This window comes from Borostomias antarcticus, assembly GCF_949987555.1.
Source record: "Borostomias antarcticus genome assembly, chromosome: 8".
NCBI lineage: Eukaryota > Metazoa > Chordata > Actinopteri > Stomiiformes > Stomiidae > Borostomias > Borostomias antarcticus.
The window spans coordinates 4,237,580-4,262,273 of record NC_140241.1 but is presented as its reverse complement, the minus strand read 5'-3'; the positions used below and the strand labels follow the sequence as shown (position 1 = coordinate 4,262,273).

The following is a 24,694-nucleotide window of genomic DNA, read 5'->3' as shown; positions in this document are numbered from 1 at the left end:
ATCAATTTTCTGCTTCACAAATGCATAAATCATCATCTTAACACTACGTGACCAAATACGATTACAAGATTATTGAGACTTTATCTCGATGCTTGATATTCCTGGTCGAGGTTCGTTCTAGATTTGGGTTAATGGTCGATTGTAAGAAAAGTTGTTTTTTAATAGGCTGCTGGGCTCTCGTTCCGTGGGACAGTGAGAATGTGACGTTGACTCCGAAGCAGCGATTGGTTGCGCGCGATAGGGATGGAGGGCGGACAAGATGAAGAGGTCGAGGATTCAGCAGTCAAATGAAGATCTGGAAACGCACAACGAACTCTGCCTTTCAGCGATGTATCCAACGAGTTAAAGACTACGGCTGTTATAAGTTTTTCCAAAAGCGTATAGAGCCTGCTTGTTCAAAATCCTCGAAGAAGTCTGTTTACGCAGTTTCGTTTTTGCAGTTGCCTTAAGACACAAGAGAGAGGGTGTTGTGAGCCGTTTTCACTTTGGAAGTTGCAATTTAAAATCCCCAACATGGAGTATACTTCGTCCCCGAAGCCGCAGCTCTCCTCCCGGGCAAATGCGTTCTCGATAGCCGCTCTGATGTCCAGTGGAAAGACGAAGGACAAGGAAACAGAGGAAAACACAATCAAGCCACTTGGTGAGCAAAAGCCCTGCTCACGGGGCAGCGGGATAGACAGCGAATATCTGTGCTCTTCGGCGTTGAATAGAGTTAGCTTTTAGTTTCAAAAACCATTAACCCTCCAGATTTGTTGGATAACTTTAAACTCTGGCAACACCTTCAAGATGACAGGTGCCACGACTAACAGTTATTCAAATCGGTAAACAGTAGCCTATTGAATAGTGTAGTGCTATGTATTTACCGATGTGATGGATGACAGTATTTCTTTTGACGTCTAAGATGAGAACAATTGTCACAGCACTTTGGGCAAGGCTAGCCGAGTAGAGTTTGTACAACAACATTCACTCGAAAATGCAATTTGCCATTTACGCACGAAGTAGCTATGCCTTGTCCATGGCTATACTTTCAATGGCCCATAGCAATGCTGTCGGCTAGGCCGTAGATAAGAGCGTGATGTCAGAGGGGCTCTCATGGTTTTCCCTCCCTTGTCCACAGTGTTAAAATACATTTATTTAGCCCACGTATATGTTCTGGATACATTTACGTTTGAACCTTGATCCATTTGCGTTTAAATATATTGAATAACTTTTCACTCTGAGGGAATATAAACATAGCCTAACATTTGCCGTCCAGACTCAAGTTTTATTTTTATATTTCTTAAATAGGAATAATTTAGCCTAGTTTAAGCAGAATCTATTGAATCAGGCTATTGTCAATTCAGAAGTGGCAGTCATTCCATTAGAGGTCTAGGCTAATTTGATTTATAAAAAAGTATAATCAGGCTAATAATATTAGGAATATAAGTATAAAAATACGAATACAAATACTACTATTATTATTACTAGGCTACTACTATAACGTAGGCTATAATACAGTTATTAATAATAACAATACTAATGCTAAAAAATATATAAGCCTACGTAGGCCTACAATTAGGCTATGACAACAACAATAAGTATAATGATAATAAACAAAAACTATCCAAATAAGCTACTTCAAATCATGACATCGTTTTATGCCACGTTTTGGGGCTATTTAATCTAATCAAATTCACTGTGCACTTGCAGGTGGGATACTTGCATAAAAAGTGAATAATAATTGGTTAATACTTGTTGTTGTTTTTATAATTGGTTTTTCCTCTTTTTTTAATTACTTAGAACAATTTGTGGAGAAGTCATCGTGTAACCAGGGTTTGGGAGAGCTGTCTTCCCTCGATGCGCATGGAGACTTCGGCTGCGGCGGGACAGCGGCGTGCACGGAGCCCCTGATCCCGACCAGCCCGGGCATCCCCAGCGAGGAGATGGCCAAGATCTCCTGCAGTCTGGAGACCAAGGAACTCTGGGACAAATTTCACGATCTTGGAACAGAAATGATAATTACAAAATCCGGAAGGTAAATTTAAGTTTCAGGCTGAAACATTTGGTGGTTTTGTTTGGGGTTCTAACATCATCGAGGCCTGTCAATAGCCTATTATCGCACGTGCCATGAGGGTATGGCCCTCCGTAGCGTATTAATATATATCTGCTCTACTCTGGCGCTCTAACACTTTCCTACAGACACATCACAATAAATCTAGGCCCCATAAATTCGTTTCTTGTAAATTACATAGTTACCGCTAGGCTATGTCTTGTTAAGGCGTCATAATCTAAAAAAAATACTGGGAAAGATGGGAAGCTAGCCTGTCATAACAAATTAGACTGCCCTGTCACGTGGGTAACGGAAATTGCCACACCACATAAGGCCGGGAAGTTATTTCTGAAAAAGGCTCTATGGGGTTAGAGGATTGTTCTGTGGTTACCTTTTTGATTGTGCTGCTGGTGTCATGTTATCACACACAAAATGACTTACGGGTCATACGGGAGAGATTTATGGAAAAAGGAATTCTCTGAAATATATCTATGACACCCATTATCTTGTGTTTTACTTAGCGCTGGGCTTTGAGTAAATATTTCTCTCTAAATGAGAATGGTTGGCAACGTGCCGTGGTCTTGTGGAGTCGTTATGTTTACTGTCCACATTCCCCCTCAATAGAAGAATGTTCCCCACCATCCGGGTGTCCTTCTCTGGCGTGGACCCAGATGCCAAGTACATCGTGCTGATGGACATTGTTCCCGTAGACAACAAGCGCTACCGGTATGCCTACCACAGGTCCTCCTGGCTCGTGGCGGGCAAGGCCGACCCCCCCCTGCCTGCGCGGTGAGTAACTGCTGCGCACGCATCGCCCGGCTTCCCAAGGCGCTCACGCACATGTTGTAAGGTTATAAATTACATTTAACATTCAACCAAATAAACAATTCTTTTACATCAATAATCATTCGTTATATAAACAAGGGCAATGGGATATAAACGTCAGTAGCCTATTGGCCTAGGCTACATGTTTTGAAGAAACTTGGAATCAAATGCATTCTTATTTTAGAGCCTATATAAATATACTCGGAGTCTGTTGAAAGTAGCCTAAGATAAAACGGCAATTTATATTTTAACCGTTTTTTATTAAATCATAATTTCCCTCGCATTCACAGGTTGTATGTCCATCCTGACTCTCCGTTCACCGGGGAACAATTGCTAAAGCAAATGGTCTCTTTCGAGAAAGTCAAGCTTACCAACAACGAACTGGACCAACATGGACACGTAAGTTGTTAATTTATTTTCACTAAAACGCCAAAATTAATTACAAAATCAGACCGGGATTTTTGTTTTTTCTTCAAATTACTTCCGATTTATGATCATAAGAATTGAGAAGGCATAGCCTACTCAAAGTAACAACGAAATGTTTGGTTTAAAATGTTATGTTGCTAACAAAATATTGGCATTTATTTTGTTATTTAGTTTTCTTGTAGGCCTTTTAAAAATAGCCTATGCAAAACAAATATTATTCTTAATGGCTTTGCCATCACCCCGCTCACAAATAGACCTTCGTTTTAATCACATACTGAAAACAAAGTGTGCATGATAAAACTGAAATGACAATGAATTTATAGATTATAAAATAGATTAGATTAGATTATAATAGATTGTAAAATGCAAAACATATTTAACTATTTACAGGAGAAATCAGATTTCCTTCCCGAGATTTTCACATGAGAACAGATTTATTTTTTCTTCGCAAGAGCCTGCTCCGAAAAGCATATTGCTCACAGGCACATGTGTATGCCTATGCCAGATAGCTAAGCTAAATGCAGGTTATTGGGAAAATATAGAGTAGGCTCAGGTTGGCCTATATTCGAGATATTAGGACACCTGAAAGATTGCTGAGCAAAGTTGATGACATGAGGTTTTCCTTTCATAATGTATCAAATGCAGACAGGTGAAGCTGATAGGATAAACAGTGTGAGGGGTTGGTCTGTTCCCTTGAAGCATAACTTATTCCACACAATGTCCCTGTTTACTGTGCTCTTAATCTATTGTTATTTTTTATCAATCAATTAGCCTAGATTTATTTTGCTTCTTTTTTTTTTTAGCCAAAACATTTATTTGGTATTTCACATATAACATTTTACAGTACCTTTCTAAACGTTCTATTTTCAATTGTATTGTTCTTGATTGAATGGGCTATCATATTTCAGTAGGTGTGGTTAATTCCAATGCTAAATTTTTCTTGGCCATATGCACAGCTTTAAATAATGTTGTTGCTCCTGCAGTCAGATGGCCGACACTGCGTATGCTTCTCGTCTAGCTGAACAGCTGAGAGTGGAGGGGAATGTTTGTTTCTGACCTTGTAGTGTTAACATGTTTATATTCTCACACTCTCCTCTCCTGCCACCACTTCTCTCTCTCTCTCTCTCTCTCTGCTCCTCCCATCACCATATTCCTCCAAGCACTTCTTCATTATCCTACTCTGTCTCTTTCTGCTCTTTTTCACATTCCGTCTCTTCTATCATTATTCTAAGTATCTTTCAACTCTCTCTCTCTCTCTCTCTCTCTTTCTCTCTTTCTCTTTCTGTCTCTCTCACCCCCGGCCTGTTTTAACATCAGATCTGTCCTCTACAGATAAGACAGCCTGTTTTAACATCCGCTCTGTCTACAGATAATCCAGCCTATTTTAACATCCGCTCTGTCTACAGATAATCCGGCCTATTTTAACATCCGCTCTGTCTACAGATAATCCGGCCTGTTTTAATATCTGCTATTTCTACAGATAATCTGGCCTGTTTTAACATCAGCTCTGTCTACAGATAATCCAGCCTGTTTTAATATCTGCTATTTCTACATATAATCCGGCCTGTTTTAAAATCAGATCTGTCCTCTACAGATAATCCTGAACTCCATGCATAAGTACCAGCCGCGCGTCCACATCATCAAGAAGAAGGACCACACGGCCTCGCTGCTCAACCTCAAGTCCGAGGAGTTCCGCACCTTCGTCTTCACCGAAACCGTCTTCACCGCCGTCACCGCCTACCAGAACCAGCTGGTGAGTGACTGGCAGCTGAACGGGCCAAATGTTACTGTAGAATCTACCAACTGGTTCACACAGACTACTATGGAATTATAGCTAAATTAAATTATGATAATTTGACCTTGAGAGTAGGATACACTTTGCGTAAAGGAGATATTGCAACTTGTAGCCAGGGAGCTGAATGCTAAAACACAAATGGAGCGCACAGATCTCAGTGTAGCTAGTAGGCAGGTAGTGTAGCTGTAGTATAATGATGTAACTGTGAGGTATTTATCAGGTGTGTGTCCAGCGCGGTGCAAACCCAGCTCTGTCCATTCTCCCTGTGTTTGGTCTGGCTGTACCGTGGTAGAAGCATCATCTGACCCCTCCCCCCCCACCTCGCCCCCCCCCCCCTCCCCCTTGTTTTCCAGATAACCAAGCTGAAGATTGACAGCAACCCGTTCGCCAAGGGCTTCCGAGACTCCTCCAGACTGACGGACATGGAGAGGTACAGGGAGTTCTGTCTCCTCTGCCTGTTTACTCCTCTACCGATTAGATAAACAGGGAGAATAGAGTGGAGGGGGGGGGGCAGAGGGAGGGAGAGAGAGACAGGGGAGAGAGAGGGGGGAGACAGGGAGGGAGAGATTGGGAGGGAGAGAGAGACAGGAGGAGAGAGAGGGGGGAGACAGGGAGGGAGAGATTGGGAGGGAGAGAGAGACAGGAGGAGAGAGAGGGGGGAGACAGGGAGGGAGAGATTGGGAGGGAGAGAGAGACAGGAGGAGAGAGAGGGGGGAGACAGAGGGAGGGAGAGAGAGACAGGGGGAGAGAGAGGGAGAGATAGAGGGAGGGAGAGATTGGGAGGGAGAGAGGGAGGGAGGGAGAGAGAGATGGGGAGAGAGAGGGGGGAGACAGAAGGAGGGAGAGAGAGGGGGAGAGAGAGAGGGATGGAGAGGGAGAGAAAGGGACTGCGAGAGGGGGAGGGAGAGAGAGAGAGATGGGGTAGGGAGAGCGAGGGAGAGAGAGAGAGATGGGGGAGGGAGAGAGAGAGAGATGGGGGAGGGAGAGAGAGAGAGATGGGGGAGGGAGAGAGAGAGAGATGGTGGTGTTTTAGCCCCTAACACAGTGCTGCTCATTAGCAGGAGCTTAGACTGCTGCATGTTTATTTTTTGTGCTCATTAGCTGCGTGTGTATGCACCTACACACACACACACACACACACACACACACACACACACACACACACACACACACACACACACACACACACACATTAAAACCCACAGTAAACACACTCACTCTTTATGACACAGGCCCATAAAGGCCCATCCAAAGGATTGTATGTCCCCTAGCCAAACACACACCTTTTTATAGAACATCCTGATTCCAGCACTGCTGCCGAAATCAGTCGGTAAAATCAGACCATCTCCCGTCACCCATTTTCTCCAATCAACCGAACAAACAAAGTCAGAGACGGGCGAAAAGAGAAGCAGACACCCCACCCCACCCCTCTCTCTCTCTCTCTCTCTCCCTCCCTCTGTCTCCCTCCCTCTCTCTCTCTCCCTCTCCCCCCTCTCTCTCTCTCTCTCTTCCTCTTTCTGAGGGCTGTGAATTAGATCTGATCAATTGATCTTCAGGGAGCTGCAGAAATCACATTAGTCTGGAGTCGGCCACTGCACTAAAACACGGTGTAATTCGATTGGCTGCGCTGACTGATTGAAAGCAGCCCCCCTCGTTGCCTCGCTGGGGGGGGCGTGATGGCCTCTGAGGTGGACAGGGGCTACGCTGATAAAAACACACACATTTGTACTGCTCCGCTGACAGATATTGCACTTTCCTAACCTAATTGAGGGAGTTGGGGTGCGGGGCGGGGGGGGGGCTAATGTGGACACATGGTTCATATGATGCAGACCACTCCTGCCCCCCCAAACACACACACACACACCCTCATACACACATCTCCACCCCCGCCATTTTTGTACGTCTTAGAGAGGCGCTGTCTGACGAGGCCCACAAGAACTAATGCACTTTGTGGGAGAGCACATACACACACACACACACACTCACACACACATACACACACATACCATACCATACAGCCCACACATGCACCGTGTTCATCTGAAGGTTGCGTCTGAGAATATGTGCTATGTGCGTTCATGATGAATGTAGAGATATATTGTGCGTTCATGATGAATGTAAAGATATATTGTGCGTTCATGATGAATGTAGAGATATATTGTGCGTTCATGATGAATGTAGAGATATATTGTGCGTTCATGATGAATGTAGAGACATATTTTGTGTTCATGATGAATGTAGAGATATATTGTGCGTTCATGATGAATGTAGAGATATATTTTGCGTTCATGATGAATGTAGAGATATATTGTGCGTTCATGATGAATGTAGAGATATATTTTGCGTTCATGATGAATGTAGAGATATATTGTGCGTTCATGATGAATGTAGAGAAATATTGTGCGTTCATGATGAATGTAGAGATATATTGTGCGTTCATGATGAATGTATAAATATATTGTGCGTTCATGGTGAATGTAGAGATATATTGTGCGTTCATGATGAATTTAGAGATATATTGTGCGTTCATGATGAATGTAGAGATATATTGTGCGTTCATGATGAATGTAGAGATATATTGTGCGTTCATGATGAATGTAGATATATTGTGCGTTCATGATGAATGTAGATATATTTTGCGTTCATGATGAATGTAGAGATATATTGTGCGTTCATGATGAATATAGAGATATATTGTGCGTTCATGATGAATGTAGAGATATATTGTGCGTTCATGATGAATGTAGAGATATATTGTGCGTTCATGATGAATGTAGAGATATATTGTGCGTTCATGATGAATGTAGAGATATATCGTGCGTTCATGATGAATGTAGAGATATATCGTGCGTTCATGATGAATGTAGAGATATATTGTGCGTTCATGATGAATGTAGATATATTGTGCGTTCATGATGAATGTAGAGATATATTGTGCGTTCATGATGAATGTAGAGATATATTGTGCGTTCATTATGAATGTAGAGATATATCGTGCGTTCATGATGAATGTAGAGATATATTGTGCGTTCATGATGAATGTAGAGATATATTTTGGGCGTCTCTCTTTGGTTTCTGCTGTAGGGAAAGTGTTGAGAGCTTGATCCACAAGCACTCGTACGCACGCTCCCCGATCCGCACCTACGCTGGGGAGGAGGAGGTGCTGGGGGAGGACGGCCACTCACACAGCAGGGGTAAGAGGACACAGCGCACACTGATGATGTCATCACACATGGCCTCCGGGATGCATGTTATGCAAACTTCCATAGTAAAGGTTATGAACAAAAATGAAGACTGCGACGCGTCTTTACAGTATGGTGACAAAACGCAGGTAGAACGCAACACAGCTGTAAGAGTTTACCTCAGGATGATGTTAAAAAAAGGGAAAGTATTTAACCCTAGCTTCCTCTGTCTCCAATAAGTCTCTAATGAATCTTAACATCAATAGTATTACACTCCTGTGTGCAACATTTCTTTGTAATAAAAGTAGTTTTACTTCTTTTTAGCTTGGTTGATACCTGGTGGTTAAAACAGGCTAACTTCAAGATGATGTTAAAAAAGGGAAAAGTATTTAATTTATCTCTGTCTCCAGTAAATATAAGCCTCTAATGAATCTTAACATCAATAGTATTACACTCAGCATTTCTGTGTAATAAAGGTAGTTTTATTCTTTTTAGCATTGTTGATACCAGACTGACTCTCGCCCCCCCCCTCCCTCCAGGCTCTGCGTTCACGGCCTCAGACAACCTCTCCCTCAGCTCCTGGGTGACCACCACCTCCGGCTTCTCGGGCTTCCAGCACCCCCAGTCCCTCTCCGCCGCCATGGGCCCCGGCAGCGCCTCTCTGGCCGGGGCCGGCCCCCTGTCCCACCAAATCCAGGGGCCCCTGCCTCCCTACAGCCGGCTGGGCATGCCCCTGACCCCCTCGGCGCTGGCCGGCACCATGCAGAGCGGGGGGCCGTCCTTCCCGTCGTTCCACATGCCGCGCTACCACCACTACTTCCAGCAGGGGCCCTACGCCGCCATCCAGGGCCTCCGCCACTCCTCCACCGTCATGACCCCCTTCGTATGACTCCGCCCCGGGCCGAGGTTCCAGCCAGAATTCCACTGCCTCTAACCCCCCCACCCCACCCCACCCGACCCCTTACCTTCCCTCCCGCACCTAGACAAGTATGTAGACACACCAGATACCCCCACCCCGCCCACCCCACCCCGGTCAGAATCATCACCCCGGTCAGTCACTCATCACCCCGGTCAGTCAATCATCACCCCTCCCTCAGTGTTTGTCTTTGTAAATAACCCAGCTGAGGACCACCGGGTGACCGGACGACCCGGAGAGGCCGCGTCACGCTGGCGGCCGTCCCGGAGAGAGAAGACATTGGGACTCAGACAGGATCCCCTCTGAGACAGAAATGTGCTCGGTCACATCAGTGACCTTCATACGAACACCCAGATCTGAAGACTTAATAGACCAAAAAAAAAAAAAAGGTTTCGCGGCCTACTTTGAACTGTTGTACAGACAGGAGAATGAATGGCAGACTGGACAACATCCGGACCCACGTGTGAGAGGATGCGGAGCTTGAGAGCGGTCATCTCAGAGTGCCCTGAGGACCTGTCTGTTGGGAGCACGCTGAGGGGGCTACCAAGCTCACATCAGCCATGAGGGGAAAACTCTACTGAAGAAAGTGACAGCCATTTTGGAATGAGTCGGAGGCAGCTACTGCGCGCCACCTGAAAAACGGAAGTCCACAACCTACTGAGTCGACAGCGGCTTTCTTCTGGCTCCTGGACTGAAACGTTATCCCAGCTCAGCCTGGACAGAGACTCTCGCTGCCATCTTTAATGGACCGGTGGCACGTGACGTCGAACTTGCCGTCACCACGAACAGCGGTATCTGTGTGCACACCCCCTAAAGAAAGGATCTAAGGGGCTGTTCGAAATTTATGGGAGGGGGTAACTCGAGGAAAACAGGAGAGGGTTATGATTTTTACATTTTAGTCCAAGGGAGGCTTACTGTTTTTTAATTTGAGTCCAGGGGAGGGTCATACAAATTTGAATAGATCAAAATAAAATAGTTTCTTCAGATTTTTGGAAATCAGCAAGCTGTTTTGTAATGACCCAGTGTGGGCTACTGTTTCTCTTTGGCTCCCCTAGTGGTGAACCAGTGGAACTCTGCTGATGATGACAGGGAAGATTTAGCAACTCACGCGAAGAACGAACAGACACCGTCATGCGGTCTGTTTTCAGTGCATTTCGCTGTTGCTGGTCTTCGCTGCGTGCTTTCACTTCTTTCATTCGCTACTGACATCACAGTAACATGAAGCCTATAATTTAATCAGGAAAATAAGCAAAACTAGGGGCCACTTTGAATCTGTGCCGACTTGAAAACAGTAGACACGTTGTTTTCTTCTTATTTCGAGCGTCCTTTTTTTTTTCACCATCTCGGGGAGGGTCAACGGAAAATATATTTCTGTCAGAGGGAGGGTCGTGCATTTTTATTTCTGAGCACTCCAAACTCCTCCAGTGACCCCCTCCCATAAATGTAGAAAGTGTTGGTCCCTAAGTATGTCTTTATCCTCTTAAATGCCAGCCATGTGCCATCATAATACTCTGATGAAAATAACGACCATAAATGTATAATAGCATTACTTAAAGACACAAACACACACACTTAACACCTTAGGACGCATGCTGACTGCAACAGACAATGAATATGACTAACATTTATGTTGGATACATAACCTCAAGTTGACCAAGCTTTTCGGCTTTGTCCTATTTACATGACCAAAGGGTTAGGGTCAGAGGTCATTGTCATACAGCCACTTTGTTTTCATCCATTCTGACAAGCAATTCAACTGAGAATAAACAACCGCAGCAAACAAGTAAACAAGTATACAGTAAACAACCACAGCCCACAAGTATTTAACAACATCTTGGAGACTTTCTCTACATATTCTGAAGAACACAGAAGCAAGTGGTGAATAGATATTTATAGCATACTCTATGTGCTGACCATTTAAGAAAAGCCTGGTCAGTCCTGTAATCAAAGAACAATAAATGCTACAGTAGCTATCAGTGGATAGAGACCAGCCTCCTCACCTGTAGGTTAAACCCTGCCTGGGCGGAGCCTGACCTCAGATCGATGGCGGCCTCGGGCTGTGTGTCGACAGCGCGGCGAGGAGAAGTCCACACCTGTTACTGATGGTTCTGTGGTGCCTCTCTGTAGAGGAGGAGAAGGAGGGAGGGAGTGATTCATGAGTGTATTATCAACGCCATTTTGGCATTCACACCAGTGCCGATCCATCAGCACACAGTAACCAAATTATACTGCAATTTTGATTGTGGCACCGAGAAGTTTGTGAGTGGGTGGTGATTGTGTGTGTGTGTGTGTGTGTGTGTGTGTGTGTGTGTGTGTGTGTGTGTGTGTGTGTGTGTGTGTGTGTGTGTGTGTGTGTGTGTGTGTGAGACAGACAAAGCCATTGTTCTGATGTGTGTTTTAGCGGGGTACTGTCCTGAAATTGGCCTCGACCCTAAAACTCAGCATTTGTAGTAGTGCAACGCAAGCTAATAGAATATGGTCAGCTGTTTGCCATAGAACAGCAACAAGGATTGGTTATGTTGAGGGGGATCTGTCCACTAACAGTTTGCTGATTCTTGAAGTTCTCAACAGAGTGACAAGTTGACAATTCTGTCTGATATCAGGCTAGGGTACTACTTTAAGACCAAGTCATTTAGTCAGTGAAACTTCCCATTCACAGAGGGTTAGACAGGAAGATGTGTGGCTTAACATAGGCTACTGTGTTTCTTTATTTGCATGGGAAAACCAGCCTGGTTGACCTGCAGACCAGGTAGAGTCTGTCGCCTCGACCGGGCTAGAGGAAAACTTCAAGGTGCTCTAAATCGTCAAGCCTAATTCTGAACATTGCCTTTTACTGCGTTAAGCAGCTGCCAATCTCTCCAAGCCTTGTTGGGGGAAATCGTATCTTTACATTTGAACAGTGTGTACGCACATTCACTGTATGCCATTGGAAATGGTGGCAATATAGGCCATTATCTGTCATCTGTTTTTGCTGTATTTTCATTTTGTTCTATGTAATCCAAAAATGACATCTAACAAGATTTTTTGTTGATTTTTTTAAGTGCAATATATTTATTTCTGCCTTATGTGTAATGTACTATTTGATGCATTTAGATGTTATTTGTAAACGATGAGAAATATATATCACTCCCAAAAAGGCTCTGTTTGGTTTTCTATCTCCATCTGTCACACTCACCACAGCAGATATGGTCTGCCTGGTTTCATTCAAATGCTGTCCATTTGATTGGTCAGAGAACGGCTGATATGAGAAGGTGTGGTCACGGTTGATGCATTATTTTACATAAGAGAGGATACAGTACAGCTTGGTAGTTTGGTTGCTCATTCCAGTGATTTCCAGACCTTTTGTGGTGAAATAATATTCATGGTTTAGCTTTAGATAATACCTTAAGACCTATCACCTCTAAGTACAAGTCTTTAAAGATAGACAATTAAGTGAAATTTGAAAAGATCATTACCGATTACCAATTAATCCTTTATTTAAACCCTTTATTCATTTTTTTTTTCTGTTGATACTAGAAGAAAGTCATTGTTGACTTGCTCTGGGAAGTTGGAAAGGGGATGCTGATCCTAGAGCGCCACCAAGTGGTAGACATTCATATTGCTGCCCTGGAGACAGTGCACAGGAGCTGAAGGTTCTAGACTGGATACTGCACATAGACAGCAGGTTATGTCTGTCTCACTGACAGCCTTTAACACACACCAGTGACCTCCATCTTGATTCCTAAGTCTGTCTACAAACAAAGGTATCACAAACCTGTTCAAACCCATACAAAACACACAACCACCTCGCTTCTCCCGATAATACAGTAGGCTAGGCTAAACCACCGCCCTGTCACACCCTCAGCCCCTAAAAGCAGCTATGACAGTAGACTACTATCACAAAGTCTACAAACATTGCGTTTTGTGTTAAGAAAAACACCATCACCATGCCCCTGTCCCTGTTTCTCTCTCTTACACACACACGCACACGCACACACACACACACACACACACACACACACACACACACACACACACACACACACACACACACACACACACACACACACACACCTCAAGGCTCCTCCTGCCAGCTGCATCACCGGCCAGACGCCGCAGACAAACGGAGGGATCGATGGCGGGACGTTAGTCACCGTTTCACCAGGAAGAAAGGCCCACTTCTAGCCCTGATAAGAATCAGTTACATCCTTTGAAAATAAATAAATAAATAAATAAATAACATCCAGCGCTGGCCCTGATTGAATTAAAGGGATAGTGGAAGGGCAGACAAGCCACCGTGAGGTATGGGGAAACAAATTGGAAGGAGCAGTCAAGGCCGGAGAGTCCATTTTGGGCGATCGCGAGCATAATTTACACACTGAGGAGCGCGAGCCGAATCTAATGTCATTTCCATCAATTTTGCATTTTGTCCTTTTCCCCCCCCTCTTTGCTTTTAGCGGTCGTTTAATCGTCTGGGGGAGGACGGACGCGCATTACAACGTTGGAGACGACGTTTAGCACTGAGAGGTTGTGCTTAATGGTGTGGTGACTGGGTCGGACGAGGTTGTTTATCCTCCTCCACGAGAGCTACAGTGCCTATGAACTGAGAAACGGGGTAATCTTAGACATCGTAGCCTATCTGTATAGGCTACAGAGCAAGGGTTTCTCTGGCAAAGTCAAAAATGGTTCTCCTCGATGAGCTCAACCTACCCTCAGGTTTGAACACCATAACACTGGGTAATGGTGGGGCTGCTACTGCTGCTTGGTTGGCCTATCCATGTAGAGACTCTCCAAAGACAGCTCAGTCTCTCCAGACTAACCATACTCTCCAAAGACAGCTCGGTCTCTCCAGACTAACCATACTTTCCAAAGACAGCTCAGTCTCTCCAGACTAACCATACTCTCCAAAGACAGCTCTGTCTCTCCAGACTAACAGACTCTCCAAAGACAGCTCAGTCTCTCCAGACTAACCAGACTCTCCAAAGACAGCTCAGTCTCTCCAGACTAACCAGACTCTCCAAAGACAGCTCGGTCTCTCCAGACTAACCATACTCTCCAAAGACAGTTCAGTCTCTCCAGACTAACAGACTCTCCAAAGACAGCTCTGTCTCTCCAGACTAACCACTGACTCTCCAAAGACAGCTCTGTCTCTCCAGACTAACCATACTCTCCAAAGACAGCTCGGTCTCTCCAGACTAACCATACTCTCCAAAGACCGCTCAGTCTCTCCAGACTAACAGACTCTCCAAAGACAGCTCAGTCTTACAGACTAACAGACTCTCCAAAGACAGCTCGGTCTGATAACACAGACTAACCACAGACTGTCCAAAGACAGGTCTGAGACTAGTGTGGGATGGCGCCAGCGCATAACAGTGGCTTATTATGATGAAATGTCGTACAAGCCCCCAAACACGCTCTTTAGGAGATCTATCCCCCCGATAATGGGTGTCTGATAAGGGGTGTCCACGTTGGGTTCTGGAGCCCAGGGATCACATCCCGATCGGATCAGTCGCCCGGAGGGGCGGCCTAACGAAGTGAAAGGCCCGTCAAGCCGCTGTCATGCATAATTAATTGGGCTTCTACGATGAACTACGCCAAAAATCCATGGTCATTTGATTAGGGGAGGGGTTCGGAGGACTCCAAAGTGCATCGCTGTCTGCACAGCTTCTCCGTTCACCTCCCTATCTGCAACCGGAGGGTGACACAGGGATAAGGACAGTGTGTGTACGTGTGTTTGTGCACGTAGGCATGTGTGTGCGCATGTGTGAACATGATCATTCATAGCGAATAGAAGATAGGAATTGTAGTAAGGTATTTCTGAGGTTCTGTAGTGTCTGTGTATCTCAGACAAACAATATAGTGTCGATATAATCACAGCAAATGAAGTTGATTTGAAATGAATCACAGAAGTAACTATGGCATGTCATTGGTTGATATCCTGTCAGATATAAGGCACTACTGTATAAGGGTCAGTGACATAAAGGTGTCCCATGTCATTCCGTAAAATGCTGAGTGCACCCTGGAAAAATTTCGTTTTTTTCATAAACATATATATATATATATAGAGAGAGAGAGAGAGAGAGAGAGAGATAATAATCTACTAGAAAATGTCATTTTCTGCAGAAAATGTGTGTGAATGCTGAGCAGCTGAAAGAAATCGCAAAAGCATTGCTGAAAATGCATGAATGTGAAAATCTGAAATGTCAAATGCAACACACTGCACAGCTGAAAAACCTGGAAGTTGAAAAACATGGAAGCTGAAATGTGAAAAAAGCAGAACTGCATTACTTAAAGAAGCTAAGAACTTGAATACTTTGAAACCTTTCAGCCTGAGTAGTTTAAGCTTTGAACTGAGCCTGTAGCTTTAAAGATGAGCAAGTTGTTTACATTTGTCTTATTGACCCTTAGAGAGCAATTAGACATCTCCAGGACACCGACCTGCACCCAATGGTGAAGATGGTGACTCTAGCCCACTCAGGGGCTGAGTTGTGGGGCTTGTGGCGAGGATTGTGGGATGTTGGCGAGACTCCACCTCCTCAGGTCAGAGCCGGCTTGTCTTTGAAATTGATGTCCCCATTAGTCATACCTCAGTCATGACTACTCTTACTGGGGTCCTCTCAAAATAATACATTCAAACTGAAAATCCTTGTACAATCAAACAAAACAATAATTATATGCACACTGTACAAGCAACATAACCAAAACAATTAATAAAAAAGAAAAAGAAATTGATTATATCACTTTGTCATTTAAGAGAATGAAACATTTCCCATTTTAAGTTTCCCGTGAAACTTCTCAGAGGTGGAGAGACGACAGAGGTCCCACGCCTACCCCCCCACGGTATGCATGTATGTGTGTGTGTATGTGTGTGTGTGTGTGTGTGTGTGTGTGTGTGTGTGTGTGTGTGTGTGTGTGTGTGTGTGTGTGTGTGTGTGTATGTATGTATGTATGCATCATCTTCATGACTGACAAACTGGCTGGGGTTTGAAACGTTTGTCTGTCTTCCTAATTGTAGAGTAACTCAGGCTGTACTCAATCAGTGGCCAATCAATCAATTTGGCCAGATGGGGGTTGGGTGGGGTTGCCAACAGCGACATCTGATTGGTGGAGCTCGGGCTGTTGCACTATAGGATTGTGGGTAGTGTATTTTTTTTCTCCATATGAGAGTAATCGAGGACAGAATGAGGATGAGGACAGAATTCAAAACTGTCAAATTGTATTATGATCACAGTATCAGAATGAGATCCTATATAACACTGATCAATGTCACTACATTTACTATGTCATTGAAATTGAATAATATGAGGGGAGCATGGCTTCAGATAGTCTAACAATAACCAAAAAAAGGATAAATGTCACTGCTTATTTGCGCTATAGGGATAAACATTTTAGTAGGCCTACATATTGTGATGGGAATGAGTTGTGGGACTCTAGACTGAGCGGGAATCTGGACTAGATTCACTGAATGAATTGATAAGATTGAACACAGATGGGACTGATTAGCAGACAATACTGGTCAGATGAAGAGACGTAAACACAATGAACAGTAACAGAACCGGCTACAAATTAGAAAAACAAGCTGGCCTGATCTAGCTTGAAGCTGTACTAAGCACTAAGAGGTTGACAAAAATACAAAAGAAGCTATACTGCAATACTCTAAGGACAAACTGTGCATAAAGGCCAAACGCTAAGCTAAATGAAACTATGGGGAAGAGTGCATGAGGTAGGAGGAAGAGGAGACAAATGACAAATACATGAGTCTTGTCAAAACTAGACAAGAACTGCCTGAACCCTAATTTAAAACTTAAAAAATCTCCATCACCCTGGGCATGAACTCACAAAGTTACAACAAGGGCAAGTCTAACAAGTTTCCACAAAATGTTAAAGGCACCATGAGGGGTAAAAAACTAAACCAAAGACTACTCAATAAAACCAAGGTACACACTAAACAAGTGGAGAACTTAAGACAGAGCTTACAAATTCACAAGATAGCACAGGAAACACTAGGGACAATGTACAGCTACAGCAAAGAACGAATAGACAAGGCATCGTAGCTATGGCGTTCATCATAGCGCTACGATGCCTCTGGGAAACTCAGCCCTGGACTGGGGAGTTACATGTAGGCTATATATACACAGAACAAAATGACAGATGGAAACCAATCAAATAATCAGTGGCACAGGTGTCCCCTCAATCAGAGTCAATTTAGACAGTTGTAGTGAGGGGGGGGGGGGGGGGGGGGGGGGGGGGCACTATTGGGCCTGGGTCATATAGTGAGGTTGGGGGTTTCAACAGATCTCTAGAGAATGTGGATGGAAAGGTCTAGAATAGATAACCCAGTGTATGCAGGTACACATCTCTCACATCTCTTCCCTTTTGTCGTTATAGATACTAGTTTTATCCAGTGGCCGGTCACCAACCATATTTAGTGTCTGATTTTAATGTTTTTTTTTTTACTGAATAAGGGTTAGGGTTTATAGTGGCTTAGATCTACAGTTAGATATTGTTTGTTTGCAAACGGCACCATCTGTTGGACATAAAACAACCTTAAATGCCTGTCGACTAGACCACCAGAGAAGACATCAAACACACCCATGTACTGTATTGAAACCGCAACAAGGCTTTTATTCAAAAAACTCATTTTAACAGGAATACATATGCATATTAATATAAGTCCATATAACACTCATATACACAGAGAATAATTGCAACAATAACACACACATTCTTTCCGTGTCCTGTCCTTGTACACCAAACAAGGATAAATGCAACAAAATGGAAGACAGGACCTTGGGTAGGTCTCTCAATGCTCTGTCGTCAACATGATGGAAGATGGGCTTGGGGGGGGGCGGGGGGGCGTGGCCGGGCGGTCTCCCATCGCCAGACCCGTCTCCACACTTAGTTTTACGCTGTGCCAGCGCTGTTGAAAGGTCTGGCTGCACTCATAACCATTCAGAGATAATAAACACCCCCGCTGGAGTTCTTTAAAACAATCAAAATCGCTAGCTCGGAGGTTGCTGTTGTTTCACATAGTGAAGGGGACTTTGAAAACCGTAACACGCAGATAGCAGAGAGGGAGGAGTCTGGCTTGAATCTGATAGGCCGGGAGAATCACCCCTCGCCACCGATTGGGGCAGGGAGATTCTCCCGCCTCCTAACGACGAGGCTTAGCCCCGCCCCCCGGCACCTACATCCTGGTAGTCAGACTAGTTGGCGGGCTGGGGGCGGCCCTCCGGGATGAGAGAGGTGAAGAAGGTGCTGACGAAGGACCAGGCGGACGCCATGACGCCAGGGTGGTGGAGAGGCTCTTCCTCTGCGCTGTCGCCCTCCTCCTCCTCCTCCTCCTCCTCCACCCCCTCGTCCATGATCCGCTCCTGACCCAGGACAGAGGAAGAGGAGGGGGGGGTTGAAGAGAATGATTACATTCAAATACAAAAAACAGGAACTAAGGAGAGATCCAGAGAGAGAGAGATCAGAGAGAGTGAGTGGTACAGAGAGAGAGAAAGAGAGAGAGAGAGAGAGAGAGAGAGGCAGAGAGAGATACAAAGAGGGAGATGAAAGCTATAGAGACAGAGAAAGAGAGAAATCTAGAGAGAGAGAGAGAGAGAGATATTATGTCAGGTGATCGTGGGATCTTTGCTAACTACTAAGGTAAGCTGTTGAGAGAAGGGTTAGGGTTAGGGTCAGGGTTAGGGTTAGGGTTAGGGTCAGGGTCAGGGTTAGGGTTAGGGTTAGGGTTAGGGTTAGGGTCAGGGTCAGGGTCAGGGTTAGGGTTAGGGTTAGGGTTAGGGTCAGGGTCAGGGTTAGGGTTAGGGTCAGGGTAAGGGTTAGGCATCCAGAGATACAGGGCAGGTTATGAAGACTCCTCACCATTTCCTGTATGTCATGTTGTCTCTCCACCTCCTGCTGTTCAAGCACACCCCCTCCTTCCTCCTCTCCTCCTCCTCCTCCTCCAACTCCCACTCCCAGGTTCTGCAACTCTGGCCTGAAGGGGAACCAGCCAGCCTGGTGCCTGCAGCACACACACAAACACACACACAGACGTGAACACACACTCGCACGCCACAAAATGAGCATCACAAAAAAGAGCCAGTGTGCCGCAAACGAACGCCGCCCATCATCTGACCCCGTACCAAACTGAGGACTCACAAATGGACGAGCAGCATGGCGCCCATCACCATGACGAAGCGCCCGAAGGACGAGTAGAAGTAGACTACGCTGACCAAGATGGCCGCCCGAGACACCGTGTACAACCAGTCCAGCCAATCCCTGTTCAGCTCGTCCTCGTTCAGCACCGCCCCACCCTGGGCGTTCATCTGGATGTTCGGATTGGCCGGCCGGTCCTCTGGGATGGGGTTAGGGCCGAGTGGGGGCGGGGCCTCATTGGGCTGGGCGGGCTGAGGGGAGGGGGAGGGGCTTGGTGGAGAGGGAGGGGGGGTACGAGGCTGCTACTGCTGCTTGGCTGAGAGAAAGAGAAAAACAGGTAGACCAACTTGATGATCGCAGCATATATTTCATAACATAATTATTATGATTATGAAATACAACACCTCTGGCTCATGACTATAAAGAGGTCTATGGGAGTGACTAACCCCAACCCTCCAGCAGACTTGCTACTAAATATAGCAGCGTTGTGTTACATCCTAACCCCTCCCCCAGCAGACTTACTGCTGCATGTAGTAGTGTTGTGTAACTTGTGTTACATCCTAACCCTTCCCCCCAGCAGACTTACTGCTGCATGTGGCAGTGTTGTGTAACTTGTGTTACATCCTAAAGCTTCCCCCCAGCAGACTTACTGCTGCATGTGGCAGTGTTGTGTAACTTGTGTTACATCCTAACCCTTCCCCCCAGCAGACTTACTGCTGCATGTGGCAGTGTTGTGTAACTTGTGTTACATCCTAAAGCTTCCCCCCAGCAGACTTACTGCTGCATGTGGCACTGTTGTGTAACTTGTGTTACATCCTAACCCTCCCCCCCATCAGACTTACTACTGCATGGGGCAGTGTTGCATAACTTGTGTTACATCCTAATCCTTCCCCCCAGCAGACTTACTGCTGCATGTGGCAGTGTTGCATAACTTGTGTTACATCCTAATCCTTCCCCCCAGCAGACTTACTGCTGCATGTGGCAGTGTTGTGTAACTTGTGTTACATCCTAACCCTTCCCCCCCAGCAGACTTACTACTGCATGTAGTAGTGTTGTGTAACTTGTGTTACATCCTAACCCTTCCCCCCCAGCAGACTTACTACTGCATGTAGTAGTGTTGTGCATAGATCTGCTGCCACCACAGGACCTGCAAGGGCAGGTACATGGGGTGGGGGTGGGGCACCCCGGCAGCCAAGCCCCCCCCGGGAGACTGGGTCCCACCTGGCCTGTGGAGAGAGACCAGAGGGGTTAGGTACACACACGCACACACACACACACACACACACACACACACACACACACACACACACACACACACACACACACACACACACACACACACACACACACACACACCACACACAGACACATTACATTACATTACAGTCAATGTAATGGACAGGAAGAGCCAATGTACTACTACTTGCCAGACCTCACAAGTGCATCTCCTTTCTAAAACAAGTGACTAAGATCATAATCTAGTGCTGAAGGCAGAGTGCAAGAAAAGTAATCTAAAATACAACAGGTGCTTAAGAGGGAGGATCAGGGAGTGACTCTGCTGTCCTGACGTCGACCACAGGGGCCTCGGAGTGACGGGGCAACCAGTCGCCCTGAGGTAGCAGAGCAAGCGCGCGCGCGCACACACACACACACACACACACACACACACACACACACACACACACACACAGTGCCTACCATTGCACACCCCCTGTGGAGGTCGGGTTGTGAGGACTGGAGCCTCCGCGATGCCTCAGACCGCTGTCACTTCCTGGTATTGACGGGGGGGCGGGCCGGCTGTCCTGATTGGCCGCGGTGGCTGAGGATGTGGAGCCAGTGATGTCTGAACTCTGAGTGCCAAAGATGTAAATCAATAACAACAGCAGATGATGCAGATTAATGGAGGAAACCCCTGGATTGACATGATTGTGGAAGGACAGACTCAAGACAGCAGACAAGGTTTGTTTCCTGCATTCCAAGAGCAAAGGAAACGATCAGGGTTATGATCCACATACAAGTCTGGCTGAGTGACTTGTTCCAGAAGAGAGAGAGAGAGAGAGAGAGATGGGGGAGATAGAGAGAGAGGCAGAGAAAGAGAGAGAGAGATGGGGGAGATAGAGAGAGAGAGACAGAGAAAGAGAGAGATGGGGGAGATAGAGAGAGAGACAGAGAAAGAGAGAGAGAGATGGGGGAGATAGAGAGAGAGACAGAGAAAGAGAGAGAGATGGGGGAGATAGAGAGAGAGACAGAGAAAGAGAGATGGGGGAGATAGAGAGAGAGACAGAGAAAGAGAGAGAAATGGGGGAGATAGAGAGACAGAGAAAGAGAGAGAGAGATGGGGGAGATAGAGAGAGAGACAGAGAAAGAGAGAGAGAGATGGGGGAGATAGAGAGAGAGACAGAGAAAGAGAGAGAAATGGGGGAGATAGAGAGAGAGACAGAGAAAGAGAAAGAGAGAGAGGAATGGGATTGTGAAAGAACAAACTAGAATTCTGAAACGAAGCCTGAATGTAATGCTCTGAGAGTCTGCCCCATGCTAGAGCAGTAAGGCGGGGCCAGGTGACGGGTCACAGCTAGACCCACCCTGGAACTGGGGTCAGAGGTGACGGGTCACGGCTAGACTCACCCTGGAGCTGGGGTCAGAGGTGACGGAGGCGGAGGCTGGGGTGTGGAGGGAGGGCGTTGGCGACCCGGGGGGGCTCCGAGAGGCACAGACCAGGTGCATCATGTGGTACCCATCCTGCTGTGGTTGGGAGGGATGTCAGGAAGGGAGGGAGGGGGAGAGAGAGAGAGGGGAGGGAGAGAGGGCAGGGAGGGAGGGAGGGAGGGAGGGAGAGAGGGCAGGGAGGGATGGAGGGGAGAGAGAGGGAGGAGGGATGAGAAAACATTTGAGTCTGTGACAGAAAGCAGTGAGAGAGAGAGAGAGAGAGAGAGAGAGACAGGGAAGGGATCACGAAAGAACAAACTAGAAATCTGAAACAAAGCCTTGTCAGTGCTGATCAGATAAACTACTGTTATAGCACCCATGTTTCTGTGGTGGGCTGTTTATCCCTTGAGAGCACACATACGTGAGGGCTCACAGCCACACACACGCACGCACACAGGCGTAAACACCATACACACCACTAGGGATGTTAATAGTTAACCGACTATCGATTCATTGCCGATAGGAATTTAGTCGAGTAAGATTTGGCTACTCGATTAATTGCTTGTTAATGGAACGGAACTTTTTTGGGGGGGAACGAACATTATCAATGAGAGTTGCGTGAAATGTATTCATGATTTAGGGTCTGACTGCACATGAGGGCGCCACGCCATGTAGCGAAGGCTAATTGGGATGCCGGGACATTTCAACGACACAACGGAAGAAGACAAAAAAAAATAAACGAGCAAAGGTGCAGTCCGGCGTGGGACGTTCTTATCAATTAATCGACTATCGTTCGTTAAGGTTAACAGTTATCGATGAATGAAATTCCTTGAAATGTGCGACCCTACACACCACACAGACGCTCGGTCCAGACTGTACCTTCCTCAGGACGTCTCGGAGCTGCAGGTGGTCCTGGAGGAGTCGGCCTGAGTACACCAGCCTCTGGTCCCTGGAGGGCTGGAAACACACACACACACACACGCACGCGCGCGCACGCACACACTCACACACACACACACACACACACACACACACACACACAGTACAGGAGTAGTACATTAATTAAAACATTAATGCGTTTTATTCTACTTAAGTTTGAATTTAGATTATTTCTACACTCATTCACTCACCGGCTTGCCTGGGTACACCTTGGAAATGTGACCCTTCAACCTGTCCACTGTCCAGTTCAGGAAACAGTTGATGGTCTGGTCGTCATACTTCTGGTTGGGGGCCTTGATGACCAAGGTAACGGGACTGTCAGCTGCTCCTGGGTCCATGTTTCAGGGAGGGGGGTGGGGGGCGGGGGTCTTAAGGGGCAGGGGAGGGCAAGTCCCGCCTCTCACACCTGAGGAAGAGGGCGACTACCTCAAACGTTCTTCATCATCGTGATCTCAACTCCTCCTTCACCAATTCATCTGACACACGAGGTGAGATTACCCAAATACACTGGCTGTTTCACTGGTGGAGAGACTTCCAGTCGGTTTGCTCCTTGCAGGAATCCGACTCACAGAGTGATGGTGCTGCGATGCCTCCAAAGCTTCTGTAGAAAGAAATGTGAAGCTCTAGTAGTGAGTAAAACCTCTAGCTGCTGATACAGTATATGTTGTGAACTTACTGACACAGTCATTGCAATAGGATAGCTAGGGGGTTGGCCAATCTTAAAGCTAGCTACTACTAGACATGTGCCAGGAAAACACAAACAAAACCACCACATAAACAAGAGAGTGACCTACATTTCAGTCTACATTTCATGGAGAGACATTCGAGTTGTCAGAGCAGCTGTCACGTTGCAACATCTCCCCTATAGATAGAGGAGCTGTACACATCATCTGGACTGGGCGTGCTAGTGATAGCTTGTTAGGGGTGTTGATCTGTTAGCTAGTAATGCCATAATAATGGAATTTAAGTCATTTAAGAGTGTAAACTAAAATTGTGACTGGTATTCCTTAAACGTTATTTGTAAAAGTAAAAACTAGCTAGTCTAAGTTTTAGCCTGCCGGCCAGATCCCCAATGTTAGAGCAGCTAACTGCTACTCAAATGAAATTTATCAAACTAAATTTACAGCGCATTTCAAAGGGATACTGATCATGCAATATTCACAATTCAAGATATCTTGTATATCTCTTGGGATACTCTGATTATACCCCTAATTTCCCAGAGGGAAGCAAAAAACAAGACACCCACTGGAGCCAAGAGGAAACATGTAAACACTTCTTCCCTGACCTCCCAATCAAGCTCCTGAAATGATTGTGTAACTGTATTATAGGAACATATTACAGAGCACATAGCCTATGCATAGCATGCCTACTAGTGCTACATTATATGAAAAGTAGCTAGCACTATTAAAATAAATGAGTAATGTTAAATAAGTTGAGCTATTGTAACGTTAGCTAGTATTACTACGTTAGAGCTGCTAGACCAGCTAAACTAACGTTAGTACCTATGGGTTATTCAAGTGCAAGCTAGTCTCTCCGAGAAATCAGAATTTCAATCACGCACCGTAGGCTATACGGAATGTTAATGCAATTTTATGAATACATGTAACTATTTGGCTTAATTGTTACAGTACCTGTTTTTAGTTTGGTGTGTTTTGTTCGCCTCCCTCTAGCAGCAGGGATCGGGCGTTTTACCGGAAGACACGTCATTACCGGAAGTAACACCATTCTTACTACCCGCCTCTTTCATAAATATGCAAATCCTCATATTACATGATGTACTTTTTTTTTTTTTTTTTATTTTATTTGTGAAG

General features: G+C 45.7%; 2 protein-coding genes across 4 annotated transcripts; one reads left to right on the top strand and one right to left on the bottom strand.

The window, feature by feature from the left end:
• Window positions 1–513: 513 nt before the first annotated feature.
• tbx20 (T-box transcription factor 20) lies at window positions 514–9,146 on the top strand (the record flags this gene model as incomplete). Of its 3 annotated transcripts, none has more annotated exons than XM_084441814.1 (8): window positions 514–640; window positions 1,780–2,014; window positions 2,654–2,818; window positions 3,145–3,253; window positions 4,875–5,033; window positions 5,429–5,505; window positions 8,160–8,269; window positions 8,797–9,146. In XM_084441814.1, the coding sequence occupies 8 exons, from the start codon at window positions 514–516 to the stop codon at window positions 9,144–9,146; spliced, it is 1,332 nt and encodes a 443-aa protein (XP_084297940.1). The 3 variants fall into 3 exon arrangements, with proteins under 3 accessions (XP_084297940.1, XP_084297938.1, XP_084297939.1); XM_084441812.1 differs by having other exon boundaries at window positions 8,091–8,269; XM_084441813.1 differs by having other exon boundaries at window positions 5,429–5,514; window positions 8,121–8,269.
• An 8,744-nt stretch (window positions 9,147–17,890) lies between these two features.
• herpud2 (HERPUD family member 2) lies at window positions 17,891–24,560 on the bottom strand. The gene is given in 10 exon segments (XM_084442220.1): window positions 17,891–18,526; window positions 19,023–19,164; window positions 19,302–19,580; window positions 19,582–19,614; window positions 20,399–20,524; window positions 20,997–21,148; window positions 21,924–22,040; window positions 22,824–22,901; window positions 23,075–23,484; window positions 24,515–24,560. Coding segments are annotated over 9 exon segments (1,242 nt in total). The 5' UTR covers window positions 23,222–23,484; window positions 24,515–24,560; the 3' UTR covers window positions 17,891–18,358.
• Window positions 24,561–24,694: the final 134 nt, after the last annotated feature.